Genomic DNA, 25609 nt, shown 5'->3' on the forward strand with positions numbered 1-25609 from the left:
TTCTGAACCGGTTCGAATCACAAAAAAGTACAGGGTTATTGCATTCCTTTCTGTTCCTTTTTTTAATCTTTGAAATCAACAGTTTTGTATGTACAAGTCTCATTAAAGTACTTCAACAAACAGTGCAGACAGAGCAGGCAAGCTAGTTGTTTACATGCGTGATGGACAGATAAGTGTAGCCTATGGACCAAGATGCAACTGAGGGTCTCTGGGAAGAGAGCGTGTTGAGGAGGAGGTTTGAAGCACTGGGCATCTTGTTATGACATGCATTATCTGAATTAGGTCCACAGAATTATACCTAGGAGGAGCGGCTTCTATGGAGGAACTTTGAATGTCCTTGGAGGTAGCTAGCTCTTGAGTGTGCAGAGCGGCACCAGAATTAAACACTTTTTGTAGTTAATAAATCCTACGTGAAACGTTACAACAATGCATATAACATCCTTAACTAGCATAGAAAAAGTTAATCCATTCTTCTCTAGCTAATTAAAAATCTCTCTCCCCATCTTCTGAATCATGTTTGTAACATCAGTACAGAATCCTATGCTTCTGATGGGGGAGGGGCAGGTAGCCTAAACACGTACCCACACTGTCAAAGATTCTCAGCTTGCAGGCAGACACTGGAAAACGTTTCTGAGTGACAGAGTGAGGGCTTTGAATAGGTGCATTGTTGTGTTTTTTGTGAGACTAGAACAAAAAATGCCTGGAACGTAAAATAACGTTATTAACGGGTTCCCATGCTTTTCAAATAACGGTTCTGTTCCGGAACAGTATGGATCACTTTCATTCCCAGTTCTGTTTCTGTTCCTTGAAAAATTTTATTTTCCAGTTTTCGGTTCTGTTCCCTGAACTGGTTCCAACCCATGCTACAAATCTTGCAGTCAAAGCATTTTCTTCTACCGCAACAATCTAAAGTTCCAACTTAACCCTATACATATACTCTCAAGTCTCAAAGCCTGATCCTAGATCTGTATGTGCTTTAACCAACTCATGTCAATGACAGTTAGAGGAGTTGTCTCTCGAGCACATGCTACAGATCTAGTACCAGGCTAGATGTCTCCTAACCTCACAGGAGTCTTAGCTCTCCTCTAAATAATGGCGAAGTCCTTGAGGTGATTTTTGATGATGGTCTCTCTGATAGCCGCAAAGACAAAGCGGATGTTCTCCGTGTCAGTGGCACAGGTGAAGTGGGAGTAAACAGTCTTTCTGTCTCGGTTCTGCTCCTGGTACATCTTCAGGATGAACTCCCTGGCTGCTTTAGGGTCATTCTGCGGCCCTGGAAACAACAGCTTTAGTTATGGCGTGTGCATGCGTAGCGGAGGTTTTTCGGTGAACTACCCTCATGTGATGAGTAACCTTGCTTGAGACCTGAAAACCTGTGTTAGCTCCCAGAACGAATGCCTAGGCTTTAGCTCAGTGGGCTAACATGGCATTGAGTCATGTGGCCATCTGGGTTTGATACCTGGTTGGTCATGTGTGTTAACTAATGGGTTCTCTTACTATACTGATAAGAATAGCGGTCACACAAACACTACTAGAGCTTACCGGTGTATTCTGGGAAGTAGTTAACAAGGTGGGAGCGTGTAATCTTCTCCTCTAGGATGTCGGTCTTGTTAAGGAATAGGATGACAGAACATTGCTGGAACCAGGGGTATGTGACGATGGTCTTAAAGAGTGCTTTGCTCTCCTCCATACAGTTCTAGGGGAAAGACAATGCATGTATAGTAAGCGGATATGAAAGCCCATACTTAAACAATAAGGCCAGAGGAGGTGTGGTATATGGTCAATACACCACGGCTGAGGGTATATTGGCCATATATCACAAACCCCCGAGGAGCCTTATTGCAATTTTAAACTTTTTCCCAATGTAATTAGAGCAGTATAACTACATTTTTTTGGTCATACCTGTGGTATTCGGTCTGATATACCATGGCTTTCAGCCAATCAGAATTCAGGACTCAAGCCACCCAGTTTATAATCTCACATAATGTGTGAGATACAATTGATTTTTATTTGCCAATTTTACACAACAGCATGTTTGCTCATGGATGTGGCCCACAGGTGTATCAGTAAAATGTCCAGTGCCTGAACACTGCTCTGACTGACGGGGAGCTCACCTCGTCACATTCAGCCAGCACCTGGTCGTATTCGCTGAGCGCGGCCAAGAAAATGATGGACGTGATGTTCTCAAAGCAGTGGATCCACTTCCTCCTCTCTGACCTCTGACCCCCCACATCCACCATCCTGTCACATCAAGCCAATGTTAGGAGCGTTGCTTGTTGGTGATAAGTGTTTCCTCAAAACATGTGCTCAGTTGAGATTGGAGAAGGTGCCAGAACCATTGACAGAACCAAAGTTTCCCCTCACCTGAAGATTACTTCTTCCATGTCAAAGTGGTACTCGATGATTCCCGTGGTCGGCACTCGGACCCTCAGGATGTCCTGCTCAGTGGGAAGGTAGGAGGCCTTTGCGATCCGGTCCAGATCACTCAGATAACTGAACAACACAGCATAAAAATAACATGTTTATGGAAATTGTGTGATCACCCAGAGAAAAAAAAAGAACAACGATACTACAAACAACGAATTAAAAACTTCAGACTGGTACAGCATTTGCCCCCCAAAAGAGAGTCCTGAGAAAGACTCAGCTAGAGTCTTAACATTGTCCATGTAATAACAGCATGCTGGCAGCAAATTTACATTCCAGTGTGAAGATTGATTTTGTTCTCTACCAGGACATGCAGGGGGAAACAATTGCAGCAGCACAGATTTCATCTTTAATTAAGGTTCTTTGAACGGCTTTGCAGTCTTACATTATAGTGTAATTACTTTTGTCAATAGAGATGTGGTCTTTGTTACCTGACCAGGAAAACTCCAGGCCCTAGTTATAGCCCATAACCAGGGCCTGTGGTTTTCCTGATCATTATCAGGTTAAGAAAAACTCCTGCCCTATGACTTATGTCTACTCACTATTTGGCGGCGTCAGATAGCTGGTACTCCCTGCGGCGGGCATAACACTCCTGCACTCCACCGTCCCTCCACAGGCTCCTGATGGCGTCCACATGGCCTCTCTCCAGATCATTCACCATATCCACCTCCACCTCACTCAACATGCTGGCATAGCCCTGGGAGGGAGGGAGCAAACAATATGGTTGGGGTGTTCATTAGGGCACGCAAGGCAAAATGCTTTAAAACGCTTCACAAATTAAAACTAAAATTGAGTTTATTTTTGGAAAAGTCCTTGGCTCCGTGATCAGCTGGTGCGGAAGCAGACCTGAGGTGTGATGTGGCTGGGATTCTTGCCTTATTCTGGGCCTCCAAGAAGGGGATGTTGAGGGTCTCCATGGCGTGGATCATGGACTGCATGGCAGTGAAGATGTTCTGGTACACCAGCTTGGTGTAGCCTCGCTTGTCCTCCTCTGAGTAGCCGGCGCCATGGATGATTCTCATCTGTTTAATGAAGGTGCTCTTCCCACTCTCTCCAGTACCTGGTAAAAGGGGAGAGGGGTGAGGATGGGGAAGGAAGGAAGGAATATATGGGTAATTGAAGAAGTGCGAGGCACTATATCCAGACAAGGATAGCATCTGGACAAACAAACCAAAATCCATAATCACCTATTACAGCCCTATTCACATTTAAACACGCACACATTCTCGATCTCCTTTCCCGGCTTCTCCTGCCAGCTCCTTCGAATTTCTTGGCCTGGTCAGTGACCAAGAACAACATCTCCATGGATACAATAACTATTGTGATGTGAGCTCTAGATCTGGATCCTGGAGAGATCCTTGACAAGGGTCCTTAACAGAACCTAAATGGACCTCTACCACCATAACAGAACCTGTCTGTTATGGACACAAAACATTTTGTTTTTCTGAAACGGAGTGACTACCAGAATATATATATATATATTTTTTTAACTAGGCAAGTCAGTTAAGAACAAATTCTTATTTACAATGACCTACCCCAGCCAAACCCAGACAACGCTGGGCCAATTATGCTCCGCCCTATGGGACTCCCAATCACTGCCGCTTGTGATACAGCCTGGATTCGAACCAGGCAGTCTGTAGTGACACCTCTAGCACTGAGATGCAGTGCCTTAGACCGCTGCGCCCTCGGGAGCCCAAATATAAGCAAATATAGGACCCAACATCTGACTTGGACCAAACGTCTTCGTTCCATTGAGTAAGACATGAGGAATCCAATAAAATAGTTAAAAGCCACCCACGGACCCCCCACATCCCACCCAACAACCAGTATCAGTTCTCTATGTCTGACAAGTAGTATGGTGCGGCTTGGACTTTTGCTTCTTCATCCTTTGTAATGTATTACCTGTTAATCTGGTCATGTTTTTTTCCCCTGTTTAGAGAAATTAGCAATTGAAGTAGTTAGCATTATTTAGCATAAATTAGTGTGAAAATACTAGGTTTTGTCCACTAAATGCCACTGTTCCTGCTACTGCCACACCCTTTCATACATTTTTCTGGTCGCTTGCATTTATTAAATTGATCACATTTTCTTTGCAGCTTTGGGTACAAAACCAATAGCTTTTGCTCATGATGAAAATAAATTGTGTGGTCAAGCCAGTCCTCCATGAAAGCAATTACATTTGTCCTTCTCTTAGCAACCTAATACTTCAACCCAGCTCTTTGAATAGTCCAACAACTGGCAGCTCTATGGTGCAATTCTCATTTTCCAACAAGCCCAAAAATTGGGAGAAATAGGCTATGCCTAAAATGTTGTGACAACCATAATAAAATATTTGATGATAATGTTTTTCAATAACATGATTAGAAAATATCTCTGTAGTTTGATTAGTGACATTTACCATTAAAACCCAACCCAATACCATTAAAAAACTCTATACAGTGTGTGTTTGGGATTTTTTATATATTTTCCATTTTAGTCATTTAGCAGACGTTCTTATCCAGAGCGACTTACAGATAAGTGGGACAACCACATATCACAGTAAGTACATTTTTACTCAAAATAGTAGCTATCAGCAAACGTAGAAAGAAAGTGTGAGTTAGTTCACGAAAAGGTTTTTATGGGGGGGGGATTATTCAAGATACTATTTGAAGGTAGGGTTTCAGATATTTTTGGAAGATGAGCAGGGACTCTGCTGACCTAGCTTCAGGGGGAAGCTGGTTCCACCATTGGGGTGCCAGGACAGAGAAGAACTTGAACTGGGCTGAGCATGAGCTTTTTCCTGGACACATATTAAGCCTAAGTGAAGGACAAACTGAATTGCTTTCATGGAGGACTGGCTTGAATTGTGAGGATGACCAAACAATTTATTTTATCATGAGCAAAAGCTATTGGTTTTCATTTTATTGGACTCCTCGTCTTACTCATTGTTAGGAAGAATTATGGTCCAAATCGGATGTTGGGTACTATATTTATTGAAGATTATATGAATATTTTTAATTAAAATGGCCAATTTGGGTGCAATTCATTTTCCTAATTTCTCAGAGATCAAATTACATTTCAACAAAATAATGTTTCAGGAATGATAATCTCATTTGTTTCTAACCACAGAAACGATTTCAGCACAATGTGAGATGGTGGGTGTCAACCCTCTTTCTTGTGCGTTTTGAGGTGGAATGACCCACCTGAGTGGTGCAGCGTCTAAGGCACTGCATCTCAGTGCTAGAGCCGTCACTACAGACCCTGGTTCAATCCCGGGCTGTATCACAACCGGCCGTGATCGGGAGTCCCATACTGCCCTACCAAGCAAAAAGGCAGTAACTGCTAATTTGGTTGAAAATGAGTTAATGGCATTTTTTTATACATTAAATACATGCTTAATCATGTGGACAAGTATCCTGCCTCGTATTGTGTTTTGGAGAAAATGGGGGTCTTGTTAGCAGTAACTGCATAAAGTTACTGTGAAACCAAGGTAAATAAAAGCAATTTTTCTCAGTTCCACGCTATGAGCAGTTACTGCCTTTTCGCTTGGTAGGGCAGCATAGGGCGGCGCACTATTGGCCCAGCGTCGTTAGCGGAGGGTTTGGCCGGGGTAGGCCGTTATTGTAAATAAGAATTTCTTAACTGACTTGCCTAGTTAAATAAGGATAAAAAAATAAAAAATCAAATGACCCACCAGATTGTTAGTTCAGAGGAAATCACCGGGATAGGCGAGGTGAAAAATAGATGAAGAGTGAGGCTGTTCCTAAGAAGTGTGCTGTTTAAAGAGGGGGTCAGCTCAGCCTGGTCTCATAGACTAGACATAATATAGTAACATATCACACTAAATGGACTGTCTCGGATTTACGTACATATATATGAAATGCTCCGAGACCAGGTTGGTCAGCAATCTTTTTTGCGTTGTTTCTGAGAGGAAGTCAGACAGGCTCATTCCTGGCCACCATGTATTCACAATTTCTGGAGCCACTGAGGATTTAAACATGTCAGCATGGATAATTGTTGCCAACAAACACCAGACCCCAACAGGTACAGAACACAGTTTCTCTGTTGCTGGGTCTCCTCTGTCTTTAGTCTCCTATGAAGACTTAAACACCAATGCACCACACTGAAACACACACCCTCCTTCCAGACATTCATTTTCAGCTACCCTTGGAAGACTATGGACTTCGAAAATGCTTCTTCAAGGTAATTGGACAGTGTGCCTGTATGTGTTGAGCTCTAGGGGGTTTCCAAGAGACTAAAACCAAATAAATGAGTTGTTGCTAAGGAAACTGTATTTGCAGACATCTGTACATAGGCTTTAAAACATTTAATGAATTTTACTTTCAAAAACTAGCCAGTCAATATTCTAATGAGAACAACATGAAAGTGTGTACTCAATAAGCCACCACCCCACACAGATCCCCCCCACTAGACATAATGGGCAGGGACTTGTGCCTGACAATGACCAATCAGAGGCCATAGGCACTTGTGAATATTAAGTTGACCAATCAAAGAGAGAGCATGTATAACTGACCAAAGCAGTCAGAGAGGGAGCTGGCGTTTGCACTTACCCTCATGACCTAATAAGCCATAGAGATACAATATAAATGTTCTATTTATTTATGTTTTAAACGCTTTACTGAAGATGGGTTGATCCATCCATTTTGCAATTGAGATTAGAATGTGCATGTAGTTTTCCAAATAAATACAATGAGTTATATACATTTTTTGTAACATACAAACTTAAATTCATTCATTAGGGCATTCACACCTGAAAGATAATATGAATTACCCATATATACACACACACTGAACAAAAAATATAAACACAACATGCAACAATTTCTAATATTTTACTGAGTTACAGTTCATATAAGGAAATCAGTCAATTTAAATGAATTAATTAGGCCCTAATCTGTAGATTTCACGATTGGGAATACAGATATGCATACGTTGGTCACAAATACCTTAAAAATGGGCCTCACAAGTGTAAGAATGCTGTTCATTGACTATAGCTCAGCATTCAACACCATAGTACCCTCCAAGCTCATCATCAAGCTCAAGGCCCTGGGTCTGAACCCCGCCCTGTGCAACTGGGTCCTGGACTTTCTGACGTGCCGCCCCCAGGTGGTGAAGGTAGGAAACAGCACCTCCACTTTGCTGATCCTTAACACTGGGGCCCCACAAGGATGCATGCTCAGCCCCCTCCTGTACTCCCTGTTCACCCATGACTGAGTGGTCACGCACAGCTCCAACTCCATTATCAAGGCCTGATCTTGGGCACAGACACTATGGTGGTCTGCTTAAAACATGTTGGTATTACAGACTCGGACAGGGAGAGGTTGAAAATGTCAGTGAAGACACTTGCCAGTTGGTCAGCGCATTCTCGCAGTACACATCCTGGTAAATCGTCTGGCCCTGCGGCCTTGTGAATGTTGGCCTGTTTAAAGGTCTTACTCACATCGGCTGCGGAGAGCGTGATCACACAGTCTTCAGGAACAGCTGATGCTCTCATGCAGGTTTCATGGGCCATTTGCCTCAAAACGAGCATAGAAGTAGTTTAGCTCATCTGGTAGGCTCGTGTCAATGGGCAGCTCTCGGCTGTGCTTCCCTTTGTAGTCTGTAATGGTTTGCAAGACCTGCCACATCCGACGAGCATCAGAGCCGGTGTAGTACGATTCGATCTTAGTCCTGTATTGGCACTTTGCCTGTTTGATGGTTCGTCGGAGGGCATAGCGGAATTTCTTATAAGCTTCCAGGTTAGAGTCCCGCTCCTTGAAAGCGGCAGTGAGGATGTTGCCTGTAATCCATGGCTTCTGGTTGGGGTATGTATGTACGGTCACTGTGGGGACCACGTCATCGATGCACTTATTGATGAAGCCAATGACTAATGTGGTGTATTCCTCAATGCCATCGGAAGAATATCGGAACATATTCCAGTCTGTGCTAGCAAAACAGTCCTGAACAGTCACTGGTGCGTCCTGCTTTAGTTTGAGTGTAAGCAGGAATCAGGAGGATAGAATTATGGTCAGATTTGCCAAATGGAGTGCGAGGGAGAGCTTTGTATGCGTCTGTGTGTGGAGTAAAGGTGGTCCAGAGTTTTTTTTCCTCTGGTTGCACATTTAACATGCTGATATAAATGTGGTAAAACAGATTTAAGTTTCCCTGCGTTAAAGTCCCCGGCTACTTGGATAGCCGCCTCTGGGTGAGCATTTTCTTGTTTGCTTATGGTGGAATACAGCTATACTATCAATGTTGTCTTAGTGCCAGCCTCTGACTGTGGTGGTATGTAAACAGCTACGAAAAGTAAATACAGATGAAAACTCTATAGGTAGATAGTGTGGTCTACAGCTTATCATGAGATACTCTACCTCAGGCGAGCAATAGCTCGAGACTTCCTTAGATGTCGTGCACCAGCTGTTATTTACAAAAATACATAGCCCGCCCGCCCTTTGTCTTACCAGACGCTGCTGTTCTATCCTGCCGGTACAGTGTATAACCAGCCAGCTGTTCAGCCACGACTCGGTGAAGCATAAGATATTACAGTTTTGAGTGCCCCGTTGGTAGTTTAATCTTGCGCGTAGGTCATCTATTTTATTCTCCAGAGATTGCACGTTTGCTCGCAGAATGGAAGGAAGTGGGGGTTTATTCGATCGCCTACGAATTCTCAGCCCGCCCTTTGGCCCCTTTTTCTTGGCCTCCTCTTCACGCAAATCACGAGGATCTGGGCCTGTTCCCAAGAAAGCAGTATATCGTTCACGTCGGGCTCCTCAAAGGAAAAAAGGATTCTGCCAGTCCGTGGTGAGTAATTGGAGTACTGATGTCCAGAAGTTATTTTCTGTCACGTCCTGACCAGCAGATGGAGCCGTTGTAGTAGTTTTGGGGTCAGGACGTGGCAGTCTTGTGTGTGTGAATGTTCTGTGTTGGTCTTGTGACTCCTGATCAGGAACAGCTGGGGATCGTTGTTCCTGATTGGGAGTCATATATGTAGGAGTATGTTTGTCACTTGGTTTTGTGGGTAGTTGTTCTTGCACTGCGTTTTTGTATGCCTGTGAGACTGGTCCTGTCGTGAGTATCATTTAGTGTATTGTTTTTCCAGTGGATGCCTTACTCCTCTTTTTTTTAATTAAAAGAAAATGAGTATCCACAACTCTGCTGCATTTTGGTCCTCTCTACAACACCACGACATAATCTGTGACATTTTCGGTCAGAAGAGATGGTAGCGGCAACATTATGTACAAAATAAGTACAAAAATAAGTTACAAAAAACACAAATAAACGAACAAAAAAACACAATCGGTTGGGGACACATAAAACATCTGCCTTCTCCGGCGCCATTATGTGACATAGAAATGTTGCCTGTAATCCATGGCTTCTCTTTGGGGTATGTGAAATTGTTAGATATTACTTGTTAGATATTACTGCACTGTAGGAGCTAGAAACACAAGCATTTCACTACACCCGCAATAACATCTGCTAAACATGTGTATGTGACCAATACAATTTGATTTGATTTACCATACCATTACCCATGTGGTTACCACCACCAGTCAGTTTCTCTGTCTGTCTGTCTCTCTGACTGTCTGCCCAGCTGGCCTCTCTCCCACTCAGAGGAGTATTTAGCTGTAGGCATTAGACATTACCATAACCACCCAGCCTGCCCCATTGACCACAGGAACAGACACACACACCTACACTTCCTCTTTCTTAGGAGGTGTGAGGACAGTAGCCTACACAAAGCCCTGTGACAGAGTCTGTATAGTCTCTCACTGAAGCATGAGGAGGCTGTAGCGGATGCTGGTGTAAAACAGTGGTGGTTCACTTACCTTGGGGAATTCCCATCGAGCACCAACAAGTTCATAGGATAATATTAAATTGTGTGTCAAATGACAGCTAAGACTATATTTTTGGGAAGTGAAGGCATAGATACATTTTCCAACCATTTTCCCAAAAAGTAAAGGTTTTGATTTCTAGATAAAAACAGAAAGAACAGTGCTCTTAGAAAACATACCAGAAAAAGTCTTAAAAGGTATCAGAAATACACAATAATGTTGCCGTAAAGACCCCTGCCAACTAATAGGGTCGGAAAATGTAGGGTCGGAAAATGGGTCGGAAAATGTACGGTAAATTTCCAGAAATTTTCTATGGTTTTCGGAATTTTGCTTAAATTCATCAAAAAAGGTTAGCTTATAACAGTGAACCTTTTTTGTGGGATACACATAATTCTAGGTCTTGGGGATAGTTTAACCAAAATATGTCACAATTCAATGGAATTGCAACCCTCTGCATGCACAGTGCATTCTTCCATCACATGTACAGCTGATTCTCAACATCTTGCACACTAATGAGATGCTATTGAGCCCACTACTACACTGTCTTCGCTTAGGACTACATGCTTTCTGGTAAGTTTTGATTACAATACTGGGTGGGGTGAATATATTTTACATGACATACATCATTTTTTGTTAACTAGTAAATAGTAGCCTACAGCAAAGTGTGTTTAAATCATTTCTAACTTTTTAACAATTTCTGCTAGTTAGCTTTTGCTACCATGTGTGTTTTAGCTTGCTTGAGTCTGCTATCTGAGGAGTGTTAATTCACCTGTTTCCATACATGTTGCATTTTAAAACATTTATCTTACAAAGGAGTTAACCTCTTATGGCTAGGGGGCAGTATTTTCACGGCCGGATAAAAAACGTACCCGATTTAATCTGATTATTACTCCTGCCCAGAAACTAGAATATGCATATAATTATTAGTTTTGGATAGAAAACACTCCAAAGTTTCTAAAACTGTTTTAATGGTGTCTGTGAGTATAACAGAACTCATTTGGCAGGCCAAAACCTGAGAAGATTCCAAACAGGAAGCGCTCTCTCTGACCATTTCATGGCCTTATTGATCATCTCTAACAAAAACAGGGGATCTCTGGCATGATGTGACACTTCCTACGGCTCCCATAGGCTCTCAGAACCCGGGAAAAAGCTGAATGACGTAATTCCAGGCCCTGGCTGAAAAGCATTAGCGCATTTGCTAAGTGGTTTATCAGCGGACAATGGGACTCAGGCTCGTGCACGAGACGACCCCATGTTTTTATTCTTTCGTCTTTGAACGGATACAACGACTCCCGGTCGGAATATTATCGCTTTTTTACGAGAAAAATAGCATAAAAATTGATTTTAAACAGCAGTTGACATGCTTCGAAGTACGGTAATGGAATATTTCGAAATTTTTTGTCACGAAATGCGTCGTGCTCGTAACCCTTCTTTACCATTTGGATAGTGTCTTGAACACACGAACAAAACGCCGCTATTTGGATATAACTATGGATTATTTGGAACCAAACCAACATTTGTTATTGAAGTAGAAGTCCTGGGAGTGCATTCTGACGAAGACAGCAAAGGTAATAACATTTTTCTTATAGTAAATCGGACTTTGGTGAGTGCTAAACTTGGTGGGTGTCTAAATAGCTAGCCGTGATGGCTGGGCTATCTACTGAGAATATTGCAAAATGTGCTTTCACCGAAAAGCTATTTTAAAATCGGACATGGCGATTGCATAAAGAAGTTCTGTATCTATAATTCTTAAAATAATTGTTATGTTTTTTTGTGAACGTTTATAGTGAGTAATTTAGTAAATTCATCGGAAGTTTTCGGTGGGTATGCTAGTTCTGAACGTCACATGCTAATGTAAAAAAGCTGTTTTTTGATATAAATATGAACTTGATTGAACAAAACATGCATGCATTGTATAACATAATGTCCTAGGGCTGTCATCTGATGAAGATCATCAAAGGTTAGTGCTGCATTTAGCTGTGGTTTTGTTTTTTGTGACATTATATGCTAGCTTGAAAAATGGGTGTCTGATTATTTCTGGCTGGGTACTCTGCTGACATAATCTAATGTTTTGCTTTCGCTGTAAAGCCTTTTTGAAATCGGACAGTGTGGTTAGATAAAGGAGAGTCTTGTCTTTAAAATGGTGTAAAATAGTCATATGTTTGAAAAATGGAAGTTTTCGGATTTTAGAGGAGTTTGTATTTCGCGCCCCGCCCATCATTGGATATTGGAGCAGGTGTTCCGCTAGCGGAACGTCTAGATGTAAGAATTAATCTAACTGCTTAACTATTTATCTGTTCATGGAATTGTATTTGGGGTTTTTTTACAAAAAAAAAATCTAATCTTTACAGGAAAATGCCACAGGCACTATCTGATGTGTGGAGACATTTCACTGCAGCTAATGTAGAAGGAAAAGTTGTGTACATTTGCAAGTACTGTGCCAAATCATATGTGAAGAATGAAACAAAGATGCAGAATCATCTGGCCAAGTGCATAAAGTTCCCTCAGCGCTCACAACAAGCAACCTCTGACAAAAGTCCCTCTAGTTCTATTCGAGATTAAATTGATGAATCAGACACCTTATTGATAGCAAGAGCTCATTGTCCTCCTAGAATCAGAAGTTTGTTTGACTCAACGGAGGAACGTAGTCAGAGAAATGCTGATGAATGTCTTGCTCGAGCTGTGTATGCAACTGGTTCACCTCTGATGCTCACAGGCAATGTGTATTGGAAGAGATTTCTGAATGTTCTTCACCCAGCATACACCCCTCCAACCAGACATGCTTTATCTACTCATTTGCTGGATGCAGAGTTCAAGTGAAGGTCAAGCAAATCATAGTGAAAGCAGACTGTATTGAAATCAAGTGGAGGAGTCCCACTCTCACATCACACCCATTGGCTGTGCTGCTCATGCATTGAATCTGCTCCTCAAGGACACACTACAAGAGAGCCAAGGAAATGGTTAAGTATGTGAAGGGTCATCAAGTTATAGCAGCAATCTACCTTACCAAGCAAAGTGAGAAGTATAAGAGCACCACATTGAAGCTGCCCAGCAACACCTGTTGGGGTGGTGTTGTCATCATGTTTGACAGTCTCCTGGAGGGGAAGGAGTCTCTCCAAGAAATGGCCATATCACAGTCTGCCGATATGGACCGCCCCATCTAGAGGATCTTCCTGGATGATGTATTTTGGGAGAGAGTGGTAAGCAGCCTGAAACCTATAGCAGTAGCCGTTACACGGATTGAGGGAGACAATGCCATGCTGTCTGATGTTCAGACTCTACTTGCCGATGTAAGACAAATCTGTACTGCCCTGCCCACTTCACTGTTGCTCCAAGCAGAGGAAACTGCAGTTCTGAAATACATCAAAAAGCGTGAAGACTTCTGCCTGAAGCCCATACACGCCGCAGCATACATGTTGTAAGTATGCCAAGTATGCTGGCAAGAGCATCCTGTTTGGTGCAGAGATCAACAAGGCATATGGTATCATCACTACCATGTCTCGCCACCTTGGCCTGAATGAGGCAATGTTCTTGGCAGTCTGGCGAAGTACACTTCCAAGCAAGGGCTTTGGGATGGAGATGCCATATGGCAGTCGTGCCAACGTATCTCATCAGCCACCTGGTGGAAGGGACTTTGTGGATCTGAGGCTATTTCCCCTGTTGCCTCCATCATCCTCCAAATCTCACCAACATCAGCCGCCTCAGAGCACAACTGGCTGACGCAACAGGCTGACCAATACAAGGGTTGAAAAATTGGTGTCCGTCCAGGCAAATTTGAGGCTTTTTGAGTCTGACAACGAGCCATCCTCAACAAGGTTGGAAAGTGACATTGAAGATGAGGCCTCAGAGTCTAATGTTGAAGAGGTGGATATTGAGGAGGTCCAGGGAGAAGACATGGAAGCCTGAGAGGAAGACAACCAAAGCTTTCGTTTCTAGACTCATTTTATGTTGAAAACGTTTTTGGGAGATGCGATGGATCATTCAGTATTCCCTTTCTTTTGTTGTTCAGTGAAATCATCCCATGTGAATAGTCAACTCATTTAATTAAAGTTCAAATAGTTTTTTTTAAATTTCTATTAGGATTTAATAATTTGCAATTATGTCTACTTATGATGAGGTAAAACATTTATGTTTCTGTCTCCATATGATATGGTAAATATATCCAATGCAAAAAACATCTACATTTAAATGGTATTAATATTAATTTACATATTTCTGTTAATTCCCATATATTCCTGTCAATTCCCACGGAAAGTTCCAACCTCTGAATATTCCCCAAAATGTGCAACCCTATGGACACCCCTTCAAAATAGTGGATTTGGCTATTTCAGCCACACCCGTTGTATACAGGTGTATAAAATTGAGAACACAGCCATGCAATCTCCATAGACAAACACTAGCAGTAGAATGGCCTTACTGGCTTTCAACTTGGCACCGTCATAGGGTGCCACCTTTACAGTTTGTCAGTTTGTCAAATTTCTGCCCTGTTAGAGGTGCCCTGGTCAATTGTAAGTGCTATTATTGTGAAGTGTAAACATCTAGGAGCAACAACGGCTCAGCAGCAAAGTGGTAGGCCCCACAAGCTCACAGAAAGGGATCAGCGAGTGCTGAAGCGCATTGCGCGTAAAGATCGTCGATCTTCGGTTACAACACTCACTACCGAGTTCCAAACTACCTCTGGAAGCAACGTCAGCACAATAACTGTTTGTCGGGAGCTTCATGAAATGGGTTTCCATGGCCGAGCAGCTGCACACAAGCCTAAGATCCCCATGCGCAACGCCAAGCATCAGTTGGAGTGGTGTAAAGCTCGCCGCCATTGTACTTTGGGGCAGTGGAAACATTCTCTGGAGTGATGAATCACACTTCACCATCTGGCAGTCCGACGGACAAATCTGGGTTTGGTGGACGCCGGGAATACACTAATGGTCTGGGGCTGTTTTTCATGATTCGGGCTAGGCCCCCACAAAGGGAAATCTTAACGCTACAGCATACAATGACATTCTAGGCGATTCTATGCTTCCGACTTTGTGGCAACAGTTTGGGGAAGGCCCTTTCCTGTTTCAGCATAACAATGCCCCATGCACAAAGCAAGGTCCATACAGAAATGGTTTGTTGAGATCAGTGTGGAAGAACTTGACTGGACTGCACAGAGCCCTGACACCTTTGGTATGAATTGGAACGCCAACTGCGAGTGCCTGACCTCACTAATGCTCTTGTGGCTGAATGGAAGCAAGTCCCCACAGCAATGTTCCAACATCTAGTGCAAATTCTTCCGAGAAGAGTGGAGGCTGTTATAGCAGCAAAGGGGGAACCAACTCCATATTAATGGCAATGATTTTGGAATGTTCAACGGGCAGGTGTCCACATACACTACATGACCAAAGTATGTTCTAATTTCTCTCCCTCATCAAAACAAATACATGAGGTGGTGTCACAACTTCCGCCGAAGTCGGTCCCTCTCCTTGTTCGGGCGGCGTTCGGCGGTCAACGTCACCGGCCTTCTAGCCATCGCCGATCCACTTTTCATTTTCCATTTGTTTTGTCTTTGTTTTACACACCTGGTTTCAATTCCCCAATTACTTGTTCATTATTTAACCCTCTGTTCCCCCATGGTTTTTTGTGAGTGATTGTTTGTATGTATACGGTCCGTTATTGTGGGCTAGTTTATTGTGTTGTATTTTATTGATTCCTTGAGTAAATTATGTTCCTTACTAATTTCTGCTGCCCTGCGCCTGACTCCTCCTCACCAGCTACACACAGGCCAATTACAGAATCACTCACCAGACGAATGGAGTCAGCAGGAGCAGACGCCTTCCCTGTGGCGGTAGAAGAGCGCGTCCAGCAGCACGCGACCATGTTGCAACGTCTGGGCACCGCCATGGATCACGTGCTGCAGACGATGGATCGTTGGGAGAGAGGAGGAGGATTTCCAGCCCCACTACCGTCGACCCCACTGTCCACCCCTCCTTCACCCAGTCCCAGTGGGATTCGGCTCGCGCTCCCGAGGGAGTATGATGGGACGGCTGCCGGATGCCAGGGATTCCTACTACAGCTGGAGCTCTACCTGGCGACCATCCACCCGGCTCCTTCGGGACATGAGAGTGTGTCCGCCCTCGTCTCCTGCCTCTTGGACCATTACGCAGAGTTCACCCGCCGCTTTCAGGCAGTTTTTGACGGCGGGTGAACAACAGTTCCACCTGAGGCAGGGGACAAGGAGCGCGCAGGATTTTGCATTGGACTTCCGGACCCTGGCCGCCAGCGCAGGATGGAACGACAGGGCCCTGATCGATCACTACCGGTGCAGTCTGCGCGAGGACATTCATCAGGAGTTGGCCTGCCAAGACACCACCCTCACGTTGGACCAGCTGGTGGACCTGTCCATCCGGCTGGACAACCTGCTGACTGCCCGCGGACGTCTGAATCGGGGCCTGTCAATTCCATCCCCCAGCACCTCCGCTCCGACGCCCATGGAGTTGGGAGGTGCTGCACTTAGGGCGACCGGAGGAGGGGCCATCCCATTTCAGGGGTGGAGATGGAGAGTGACCGCATTTCTGCCGTGTGTAATTGGCCAACTCCCACCACGGTAAAGGAAGTGCAGCGGTTTCTAGGGTTTGCCAACTACTACCGGAGGTTTATCCAGGGTTTTGGTAAGGTAGCGGCTCCCATTACCTCACTGCTGAAGGGGGGACCGGTGCGACTGCAGTGGTCGGCTGAGGCGGACAGGGCTTTTGGTCACCTGAAGGCTCTGTTTACCTCGGCTCCCATGCTGGCTCATCCGGATCCTTCTTTGGCGTTCATAGTGGAGGTGGACGCGTCCGAGGCTGGGATTGGAGCGGTGCTCTCTCAGGGCTCGGGCACGCCACCGAAGCTCCGCCCCTGTGCTTTCTTTTCGAAGAAGCTCAGCCCGGCGGAGCGAAACTATGATGTGGGGGATCGGGAGCTGTTGGCTGTTGTCAAGGCTCTGAAGGCGTGGAGACATTGGCTTGAGGGGGTTAAACACCCTTTTCTCATCTGAACTGACCACCGCAATCTGGAGTACATCCGGGCGGCGAGGAGACTGAACCCTCGCCAGGCAAGGTGGGCCATGTTCTTTACCCGTTTTGTTTTCACTCTGTCCTACCGACCAGGTTCCCAGAACGCTAAGGCAGACGCACTGTCCCAGATGTATGACACAGAGGAGTGGTCCATGGATCATACTCCCATACTTCCGGCCTCTTGCCTGGTGGCACCGGTGGTGTGGGAGTTGGACGCGGACATCGAGCGGGTGTTACGCACAGAGCCCACTCCTCCCCAGTGTCCAGCTGGGCGTCTGTATGTTCCGTCTGCTGCCCGCGACAGTTTGATCTATTGGGCCCACACGTCACCCTCCTCTGGTCATCCTGGCATCGGTCGGACGGTGCGTTGCCTTAGTGGGAAGTACTGGTGGTCCACCTTGGCCAAGGACGTGAGGGTTTATGTTTCCTCCTGCTTGGTGTGAGCCCAGTGCAAGGCTCCCAGGCACCTGCCCAGAGGGAAGTTACAACCCCTCCCTGTTCCACAACGGCCGTGGTCGCACCTGTCGATGGACTTCCTGACGGATCTTCCTCCCTCACAGGGCAACACCACGATCCTGGTCGTTGTGGATCGGTTTTCTAAGTCCTGCCGTCTCCTCCCTTTGCCCGGTCTCCCTACAGCCCTACAGACTGCGGAGGCTCTGTTCACTCACGTCTTCCGGCACTACGGGGTGCCTGAGGATCGGGGTCCCCAGTTCACGTCCAGAGTATGGAGGGTGTTCATGGAACGTCTGGGGGTCTCAGTCAGGCTCACCTCAGGTTTTCACCCCGAGAGTAACGGGCAGGTGGAGAGAGTAAACCAGGATGTGGGTAGGTTTCTGCGGCGTTCATCCCCTGGGCAGAGATGGCCCAAAACTCACTCCGCCACTCCTGCACTAACCTCTCCCCTTTCTAGTGCGTACTAGGGTATCAGCCAGTTCTGGTACCTTGGTATCAGAGCCAGATCGAAGCTCCTGCGGTGGACGAATGTTTTAAGCGCTCGGAGGAGACCTGGGACGCTGCTCATGTGCATCTGCAACGGTCCGTGAGGCGACAGAAGGTGAGCGCCGACCGCCACCGCAGTGAGGCCCTGGTGTTCGCACCGGGGGACCAGGTCTGGCTCTCGACCCGAAACCTGCCACTCCGCCTGCCCTGCCGGAAGCTGGGTCCGCGGTTTGTGGGGCCATTCAAAGTCCTGAGGAGACTGAACGAGGTATGCTACAGGTTACTGCTTCCCCCAGATTACCGTATTAATCCCTCGTTCCATGTGTCTCTCCTCAGGCCGGTGGTGGCTGGTCCACTCCAGGAGTCTGAGGTGTGGAAGGTTCCTCCACCTCCTCTGGACATCGAGGGGCCCCCGGCATATGCTGTTCGAGCCATCCTGGACTCGAGGCGTCGGGCGAGGGGCCTTCAGTACCTCGTGGAGTGGGAGGGGTACGGTCCGGAGGAGAGATGCTGGGTGCCGGTGGAGGACGTCCTGGACCCTTCGTTGCTGCGGGAGTTCCACCGTCTCCCCCCAGATCGCCCTGCGCCTCGTCCTCCGGGTCGTCCCCGAGGTCGGCGCTACTGTCACGACTTCCGCCGAAGTCGGTCCCTCTCCTTGTTCGGGCGGAATTCGACGTCACCGGCCTTCTAGCCGTCGCCGATCCACTTTTCATTTTCCATTTGTTTTACACACCTGGTTTCAATTCCCCAAATACTTGTTCATTATTTAACCCTCTGTTCCCCCATGGTTTTTTGTGAGTGATTGTTTGTATGTATATGGTCCGTTATTGTGGGCTGGTTTATTGTGTTGTATTTTATTGATTCCTTGAGTAAATCACGTTCCTTACTCATTTCTGCTCTCCTTCGCCTGACTCCTCTACACCAGCTACACACAGGCCGATTACAGGTGGGAGGATAATGAACGTTCACAGAAGTAACAAGTAATGGTAGACCAACCAAGTAGCTATAGTGATTTTATTGATATTACATTTTGTTTATAAATTACAAAGTGATTAAAACCCATTACCAATTACCCCAAAATCTGTAATGGAATTACTGAAATTGTATTGGCTAAAATGGGAAATCATAATATTGACAAACCACAGGTGGGTCACCTGCTACCACTGGCATACTGTTATTTTCAGCTCATAACTGTTTTTTTGTCTGTCATCTGGTGGTCAAACCAAGACTGTTAAAAACAATCTGGACAACCCCTCCCTCTCTCTCTCTTTCTGCCTCTCACTCTCCAGTTAATGTCACCTTTCCCAGCTCTCACTGACCCATAAGCCCCCTCCCTCTCTTTCCACATACTGTAATCAGAATCCTCACCAACTGAGCACGACCGACACTGGACATCCATGGACATTGAAAAGTAGTTGAAATTTGGTCAGTTCATACTGGCCTTGATATTAACATCCACAGACAGGACTAAATCTGAACCAATCAAGTTTAGATAGTACAGTGAGTAGAGCACAGTAAAGTACAGTACACCACAGTAATGGAAAGTAAGTAGAGCACAGTCCAATATGATACAGTAGTACAGTAAAAACAAGTATAATGTAGTGTATTGTGCTGAACTATACTCTACAAGGTGACATGTCATAGCTGACACCCCATTCTTTCTGCAGACATCTTTAACTCTTAATTCGGAGCAGGTATTGGAAAAGGTGGTCTTATAAAAACCTGAAGGAGATTTTACAGTGATTTCGTTACGAAAGTTTGCATCTGCGCAGTTCTTCCACTAAATTAGTTTTTGTACATTTGTCAGTGGAAATTGTAAAACATTGTCCTTGTGCGTAGAGTTGTATGGTTTGATACACTTTGAAATCAATGGTTTTTGTTTGGCATACATTTCAAAGTGAAAGAACTGAGTCAAAGCTTAATTCCATTACTGTAAAATAGCCCCTTGACTGTGCAATATGAAAGTGTTACAATACACATGGTGATCATGTGTAGATCTGGACCAGAAACCCTTTTCATCATGTGCTGAATGTCTCCCATGAGTTTTACTGTGGCCAGTCACAGGTCTAATGATACCTTTAGGGACATGTACAGTTGAAATTGGAAGTTAACATACACTTAGGTTGAAGTCATTAAAACTCGTTTTTCAACCACTCCACAAATTTCTTGTTAACAAACTATAGTTTTGGCAAGTTGGTTAGGACATCTACTTTGTGCATGACACAAGTAATTTTTCCAACAATTGTTTACAGACAGATTATTTCACTGTATCACAATTCCAGTGGGTCAGAAGTTTACATACACTAAGTTGACTGTGCCTTTAAACAGCTTGGAAGATTCCAGAAAATGATGTCATGGCTTTAGAAGCTTCTGATAGGCTAATTGACATCATTTGAGTCAATTGGAGGTATACCTGTGGTGGATGTATTTCAAGGCCTACCTTCAAACTCAGTGCCTCTTTTCTTGACATCATTGGAAAATCAAAACAAATCAGCCAAGACCTCAGAAAAAAAATTGTAGACCTCCACAAGTCTGGCTCATCCTTGGGAGCAATTTCCAAACGCCTGAAGGTACCACGTTTATCTGTACAAACAATAGTATGCAAGTATAAACACCATGGGACCACGCATCCGTCATACCGCTCAGGAAGGAAACGCGTTCTGTCTCCTAGAGATTAACATACTTTTATTGCGAAAAGTGCAAATAAATCCCAGAACAACAGCAAAGGACCTTGTGAAGATGCTGGAGAAAACAAGTACAAAAGTATCTATATCCACAGTAAAATGAGTCCTATATCGACATAACCTGAAATGTCGCTCAGCAAGGAAGAAGCCACTGCGCCAAAACCACCATAAAAAAGCCAGACTATGGTTTGCAACTGCACATGGGGACAAAGATCGGACTTTTTGGAAAAATGTCCTTGGGTCTGATGAAACAAAAATAAGATTCTTTGGCCATAATGACCATCGTTATGTTTGGAGGGAAAAGGGGGAGGCTTGCAAACTGAAGAACACGATCCCAACTGGGAAGCACGGGGGTGGCAGCATCACGTTGTGGGGGTGCTTTGCTGCAGGAGGGACTGATGCACTTAACAAAATAGATGGCATCATGAGGTAGGAAATTTATGTGGATATATTGAAGCAACATCTCAAGACATCAGTCAGGAAGTTAAAAGCTTGGTCGCAAATGGGTCTTCCAAATAGACAATGACCCCAAGCAGACTTCCAAAGTTGTGGCCAAAAGGCTTAAGGACAACAAAGTCAAGGTATTGGAGTGGCCATCACAAAGCCCTGACCTCAATCCTATAGAAAATTTGTGGGCAGAAGCTGAAATAAATCATTCTTTACTATTATTCTGACATTTCACATTCTTAAAATGAGGTGGTGTGTCACAAAATATGTCGTACTCGTTGCTGAAAATGTCATACTGGATAGAGAAGGACCAAGGCGCAGCGGTATTGTGGATACTCATTTTCTTTTAATGGTAAAAGGCAAAGCATCCACCGGAAAGCAAAACAATAAATAATACTCACAAAATGGACAGTCTCACAGGCTATGCAAACGCAGTGCAAGAACAATTCCCCACAACCCCAAAGACAAACACACACACCTATATAGGACTTCCAATCAAAGGCAACTATACACACCTGCCTTCAATTGGAAGTCCCAATCACCAACACAACATTAAACAAACAAACCACCTGCCACATCCTGACCAAGACTAAGCAATACGCCCTCTGCTGGTCAGGACGTGACATGGTGATCCTAACTGACCTAAGACGGGGAATTTTTACTAGGATTAAATGTCAGGAATTGTTACCTGAGTTTAAATATATTTGGCTAAGGTGTATGTAAACTTCCGACTTCAACTGTAGTGGCTCACACACAGGACAGGAGAGCACAGAACAAGGTATTCACTTAAAGCATAACTAGGCCTATGTTTGTTGGCTATATGGCAAACAAAGATATTCAAGTTATAAACATGATCAATTTGGATGTATTCTTTACGATAATATGGCTTTATAACGTTTTTTGTAATTAACAGGTGAAGACATAGGAATCCCCTTATGGGAGTAGAAACATAAAATATCCAGTGTTTATGACATTTTAATACGAGTTGTTATCATGGGCATGTGCATTGCAAGCCTTCTTTTTTCATGCTAGCCTTTTGTGTTTGAGTTTAGAGCACACTTTCGAGGAAAGTTGATCAGGCAAAACTGATATGAGACTCGCGGCTGTATTTGCATGGCTTTGCATGAGAGCATAACTCCGGTACACCAACTACCTGCGACTACAAAAACTTCGTTGTGGCTAAGGCCCAACGCAAGCCACTAGAATCTCGTAATTAAAAGCTTCCCAGATAGTTAGTATTAGTCTTTGTCGACAGTGAACGTGAGGCCATCAATTTCTTTCAATTCAACATTGAAAAAAGGCGCAAATTTGTTTCACCTAAACTAATCTGAGCATAAATCAGACACCGCTATGACGACACCAAATTAAAGTAAAATAATATTAAAACGAATGCGCTCCCATGTCTGCACAGTATTGGGATTATATTACTACATATATCACTATTATTCTAACTTTAAATTGGTATGTCTACAACACTCTGATAGCCTACTGCTCCCTTCCTCACCTGATTTTACAAGTGTGGTCCAGGCTTTACCTAAGTAGCCTAGGACCCTAGGCTATGCACTAAGCAGTGTGCACTTCTTGACAGATGTGACAGCTCTCACCTAATAGCAGCAGTTTGAGTTCACTGCCCGAGTCTTTCTTGTCCTGTCGCAGCTGCCTGTCAATCTCCTGATTGATTCTGTGATTATCCTTCTCCTCGGCCGACATACAACATCCAGCCATCATTAACCAAACTTTGCAGGCGTAAAATTAACGAGCAATGATTATCATTGAAGCAGTCACTATTACATGGCGCTCTGGTACATCCTGAACTCCACCGTCGTAGGAGGACGCATCTCCACGGGGGCGTGGCGGGGACGGACGCGCCTTACACACAGTAGATGCCCGACTGAATAGTTACATACAGGTAACACTTGAGTAAATGAGGGATACAAAGTGTATCAGCCTGGTCTCGTAGACTAGACCTAATATAGTAAAGGTAAATCCAGGACACTCAAATTAGTATGATATGTTATTTTTGGTATGGTTACATAAAACAGAAGATTACTTATGGCGAAAGTGAAAGTGGGGTGGATGGTTGGGCATATACTGCCAACATCTAGCAACCCAAAGGTTGCATGTTCAAATCCTATCATGGACCATTTTAGCTACTTAGCAACTTTGTAACTACTTAGCATGTTAGCTAACCCTTCCCCTAACCTTAACTCTTTAACCTAACCTTAACCCCTTACCTTAACTCCTAGCGAACATCTAGTAACCCAAAGGTTGTGTTTTCGAATCTCATCAAGGAAACTTTAGCATTTTAGCTAATTAGCAACTTTGCAACTACTTAGTAACCTAACTACTAACCCTAACCTTACCCCTAACTCCAAGCCTCGCTAATGTTTGCCACCTAGCTAACGTTAGCCACAACAAATTGGAATTTGTAAAATGTCATGTGTTCTGAAAATTCGTAACATATTGCATGAATTGCAATTCATAACATAACATACGAATTGTAATTCGTAACATATCATACGATATGGATGATGGGCATCCACAAATTAATACATACCATATGAAAAGTAATATATCATACTAATTAGTGTCCAGGATTTACATTTACTACAGTATGTTATGTCTATCCCTGAGACCAGGTTGAGTAAATTGAAAGCAGGTGCTTTCACACAGGTGTGGTTCCTGAGTTATTTAAGCAATTAAAACATCCCATCATTATTTTGGCTACCATGGCTAGAACAAGAGATCTCAGAGGAGCATAGGGGGTTTAAAGTGTGTGTGTGTGTGTGTGTGTGTGTGTGTGTGTCACCAGATCTTAACCCAATTGAACAGATTCTGGAGCTGCGCCTCAGACACTGTTTCCACCACCATTAAAAAAAACACAAAATTATGGAATTTTTCATGGAAGAATGGTGTCACATCCCTCCAGTAGAGTTCCAGACACTTGTAGAATCTATGCCAAGGCCGATTGAAGCTGTTTCGGCGGCTCGTGGTGGCCCAACGCCCTATTAAGATGGTGTTTCCAATATTTTGGCAGTTACCTGTAGTTACAAGGAGACTAAGGCACTGTTATGTTTCTATAATACCTAGGCTCATATGACAAAAGTAACACTAAATCAAGACTTCCAATTTAGAGTCTTCCTGCTTTAGAAATAGATGAGTTTAATTATCTATTTTGGCTAATAAAACTGAACCAAAAATATAAACGCAACATGCAACAATTTCATTGATTTTACTGAGTTACACGAGGAAATCAGTCAACTGAAATAAATTCATTAGGCCCTAATCAATGGATTTCACGACTGGCATGGTCATGGGTGTGCCTGGGAGGGAATAGGCATACCCACTGGGGAGCCAGGCCCAGCCAATCAGAATGAGTTTTTCCCCACAAAAGGGCTTTATTACAGACAGAAATACTCCTCAATTTCATCAGCTGTCCAGGTGGCCGTTCTCAGATGATCTCACAGGTGAAGAAGCCGGATGTGGAGATCCTGGGATGGCGTGGTTACATGTGGTCTGCGGTTGTGAGTAGGGCTGTGATGGTCATGAAATTTTGTCAGCAGGTGATTGTAAAGCAAATAACTGCCAGTCTCATAGTAATTGACCGTTAATTAACATAAACACATTTAGCTTCTGCTGCCTTCCAGGCATAACCTACAAGCCACTGAGGCAGACCTTTGGAACGTCTACATTTTATAAATGTACCATCACAATAATTCCAATATTATTTTAGACAGGTTTAAAGAAACATGATATTAAGAAAATGTAGTCTATTTCATAAGAACAGAATAGCATACTTTGAGTTGTTATGTGAGGCCGTGATCTGGCTATGCCATATGGCTCTGGGTTACATTAGTTCATTTAGCAGACAAGATTTGCTTAGAATTCTGTGGCATTTTATAGTATAAAGAATACAATTGAACAAAGCTGAATAAAATAGAAACAATATTTTCTCCAAACGATTTGAGGGTGTGCGCACATGCGGCTATTCTGTGTTGAGCAGTTAACAAAGAAACATACTCCAATATGCTTAATTTAGAGTTATTCATGTAACTTAAGTTATGATACAAACGTTGGGCTATATGGTTTGATTTTTAATACATTTGAAGTCTGCATGATGCGACTCTCATGATGATTTGAAAAAAGTTGCTTGAAAGGCATGAGCTCTGCTTAGTTTTTTACGCAGGTTGTATGCACTTCATCAGTCTCTCATTCACAATTCGACAAGCACTTGATAATGCCTCGAGTTTCCCGGTGGCATCCCCTT

General features: G+C 44.1%; 1 protein-coding gene across 1 annotated transcript; it reads right to left on the bottom strand.

Annotated features, from left to right (window-relative positions):
• Positions 1-818: 818 nt before the first annotated feature.
• On the bottom strand, positions 819-23288 carry LOC115164830 (guanine nucleotide-binding protein subunit alpha-14-like). Its single transcript, XM_029717671.1, has 7 exons — positions 22947-23288; positions 3300-3484; positions 2967-3121; positions 2365-2493; positions 2115-2241; positions 1543-1696; positions 819-1273 (listed from the first exon to the last, which is right to left on the bottom strand). The coding sequence occupies exons 1-7, from the start codon at positions 23068-23070 to the stop codon at positions 1086-1088; spliced, it is 1062 nt and encodes a 353-aa protein (XP_029573531.1). The 5' UTR covers positions 23071-23288; the 3' UTR covers positions 819-1085.
• Between the last annotated feature and the right edge of the window lie 2321 nt (positions 23289-25609).

This window comes from Salmo trutta, chromosome 27, assembly GCF_901001165.1.
Source record: "Salmo trutta chromosome 27, fSalTru1.1, whole genome shotgun sequence".
In the NCBI taxonomy this organism is placed as follows: domain Eukaryota; kingdom Metazoa; phylum Chordata; class Actinopteri; order Salmoniformes; family Salmonidae; genus Salmo; species Salmo trutta.

What these genes read in the sequence shown, in the direction of transcription:
- LOC115164830 (XM_029717671.1), bottom strand. Translation starts at nt 23,070, where the DNA reads ATGATGGCTGGATGTTGTATGTCGGCCGAGGAGAAGGATAATCACAGA. An exon ending in CTATCTGACGCCGCCAAATA is followed by an intron (nt 2,494 to 2,966) that starts GTGAGTAGACAT and finishes TGTGTTGTTCAG; the next exon opens with TTATCTGAGTGATCTGGACC. An exon ending in ATGGAAGAAGTAATCTTCAG is followed by an intron (nt 2,242 to 2,364) that starts GTGAGGGGAAAC and finishes TTGATGTGACAG; the next exon opens with GATGGTGGATGTGGGGGGTC.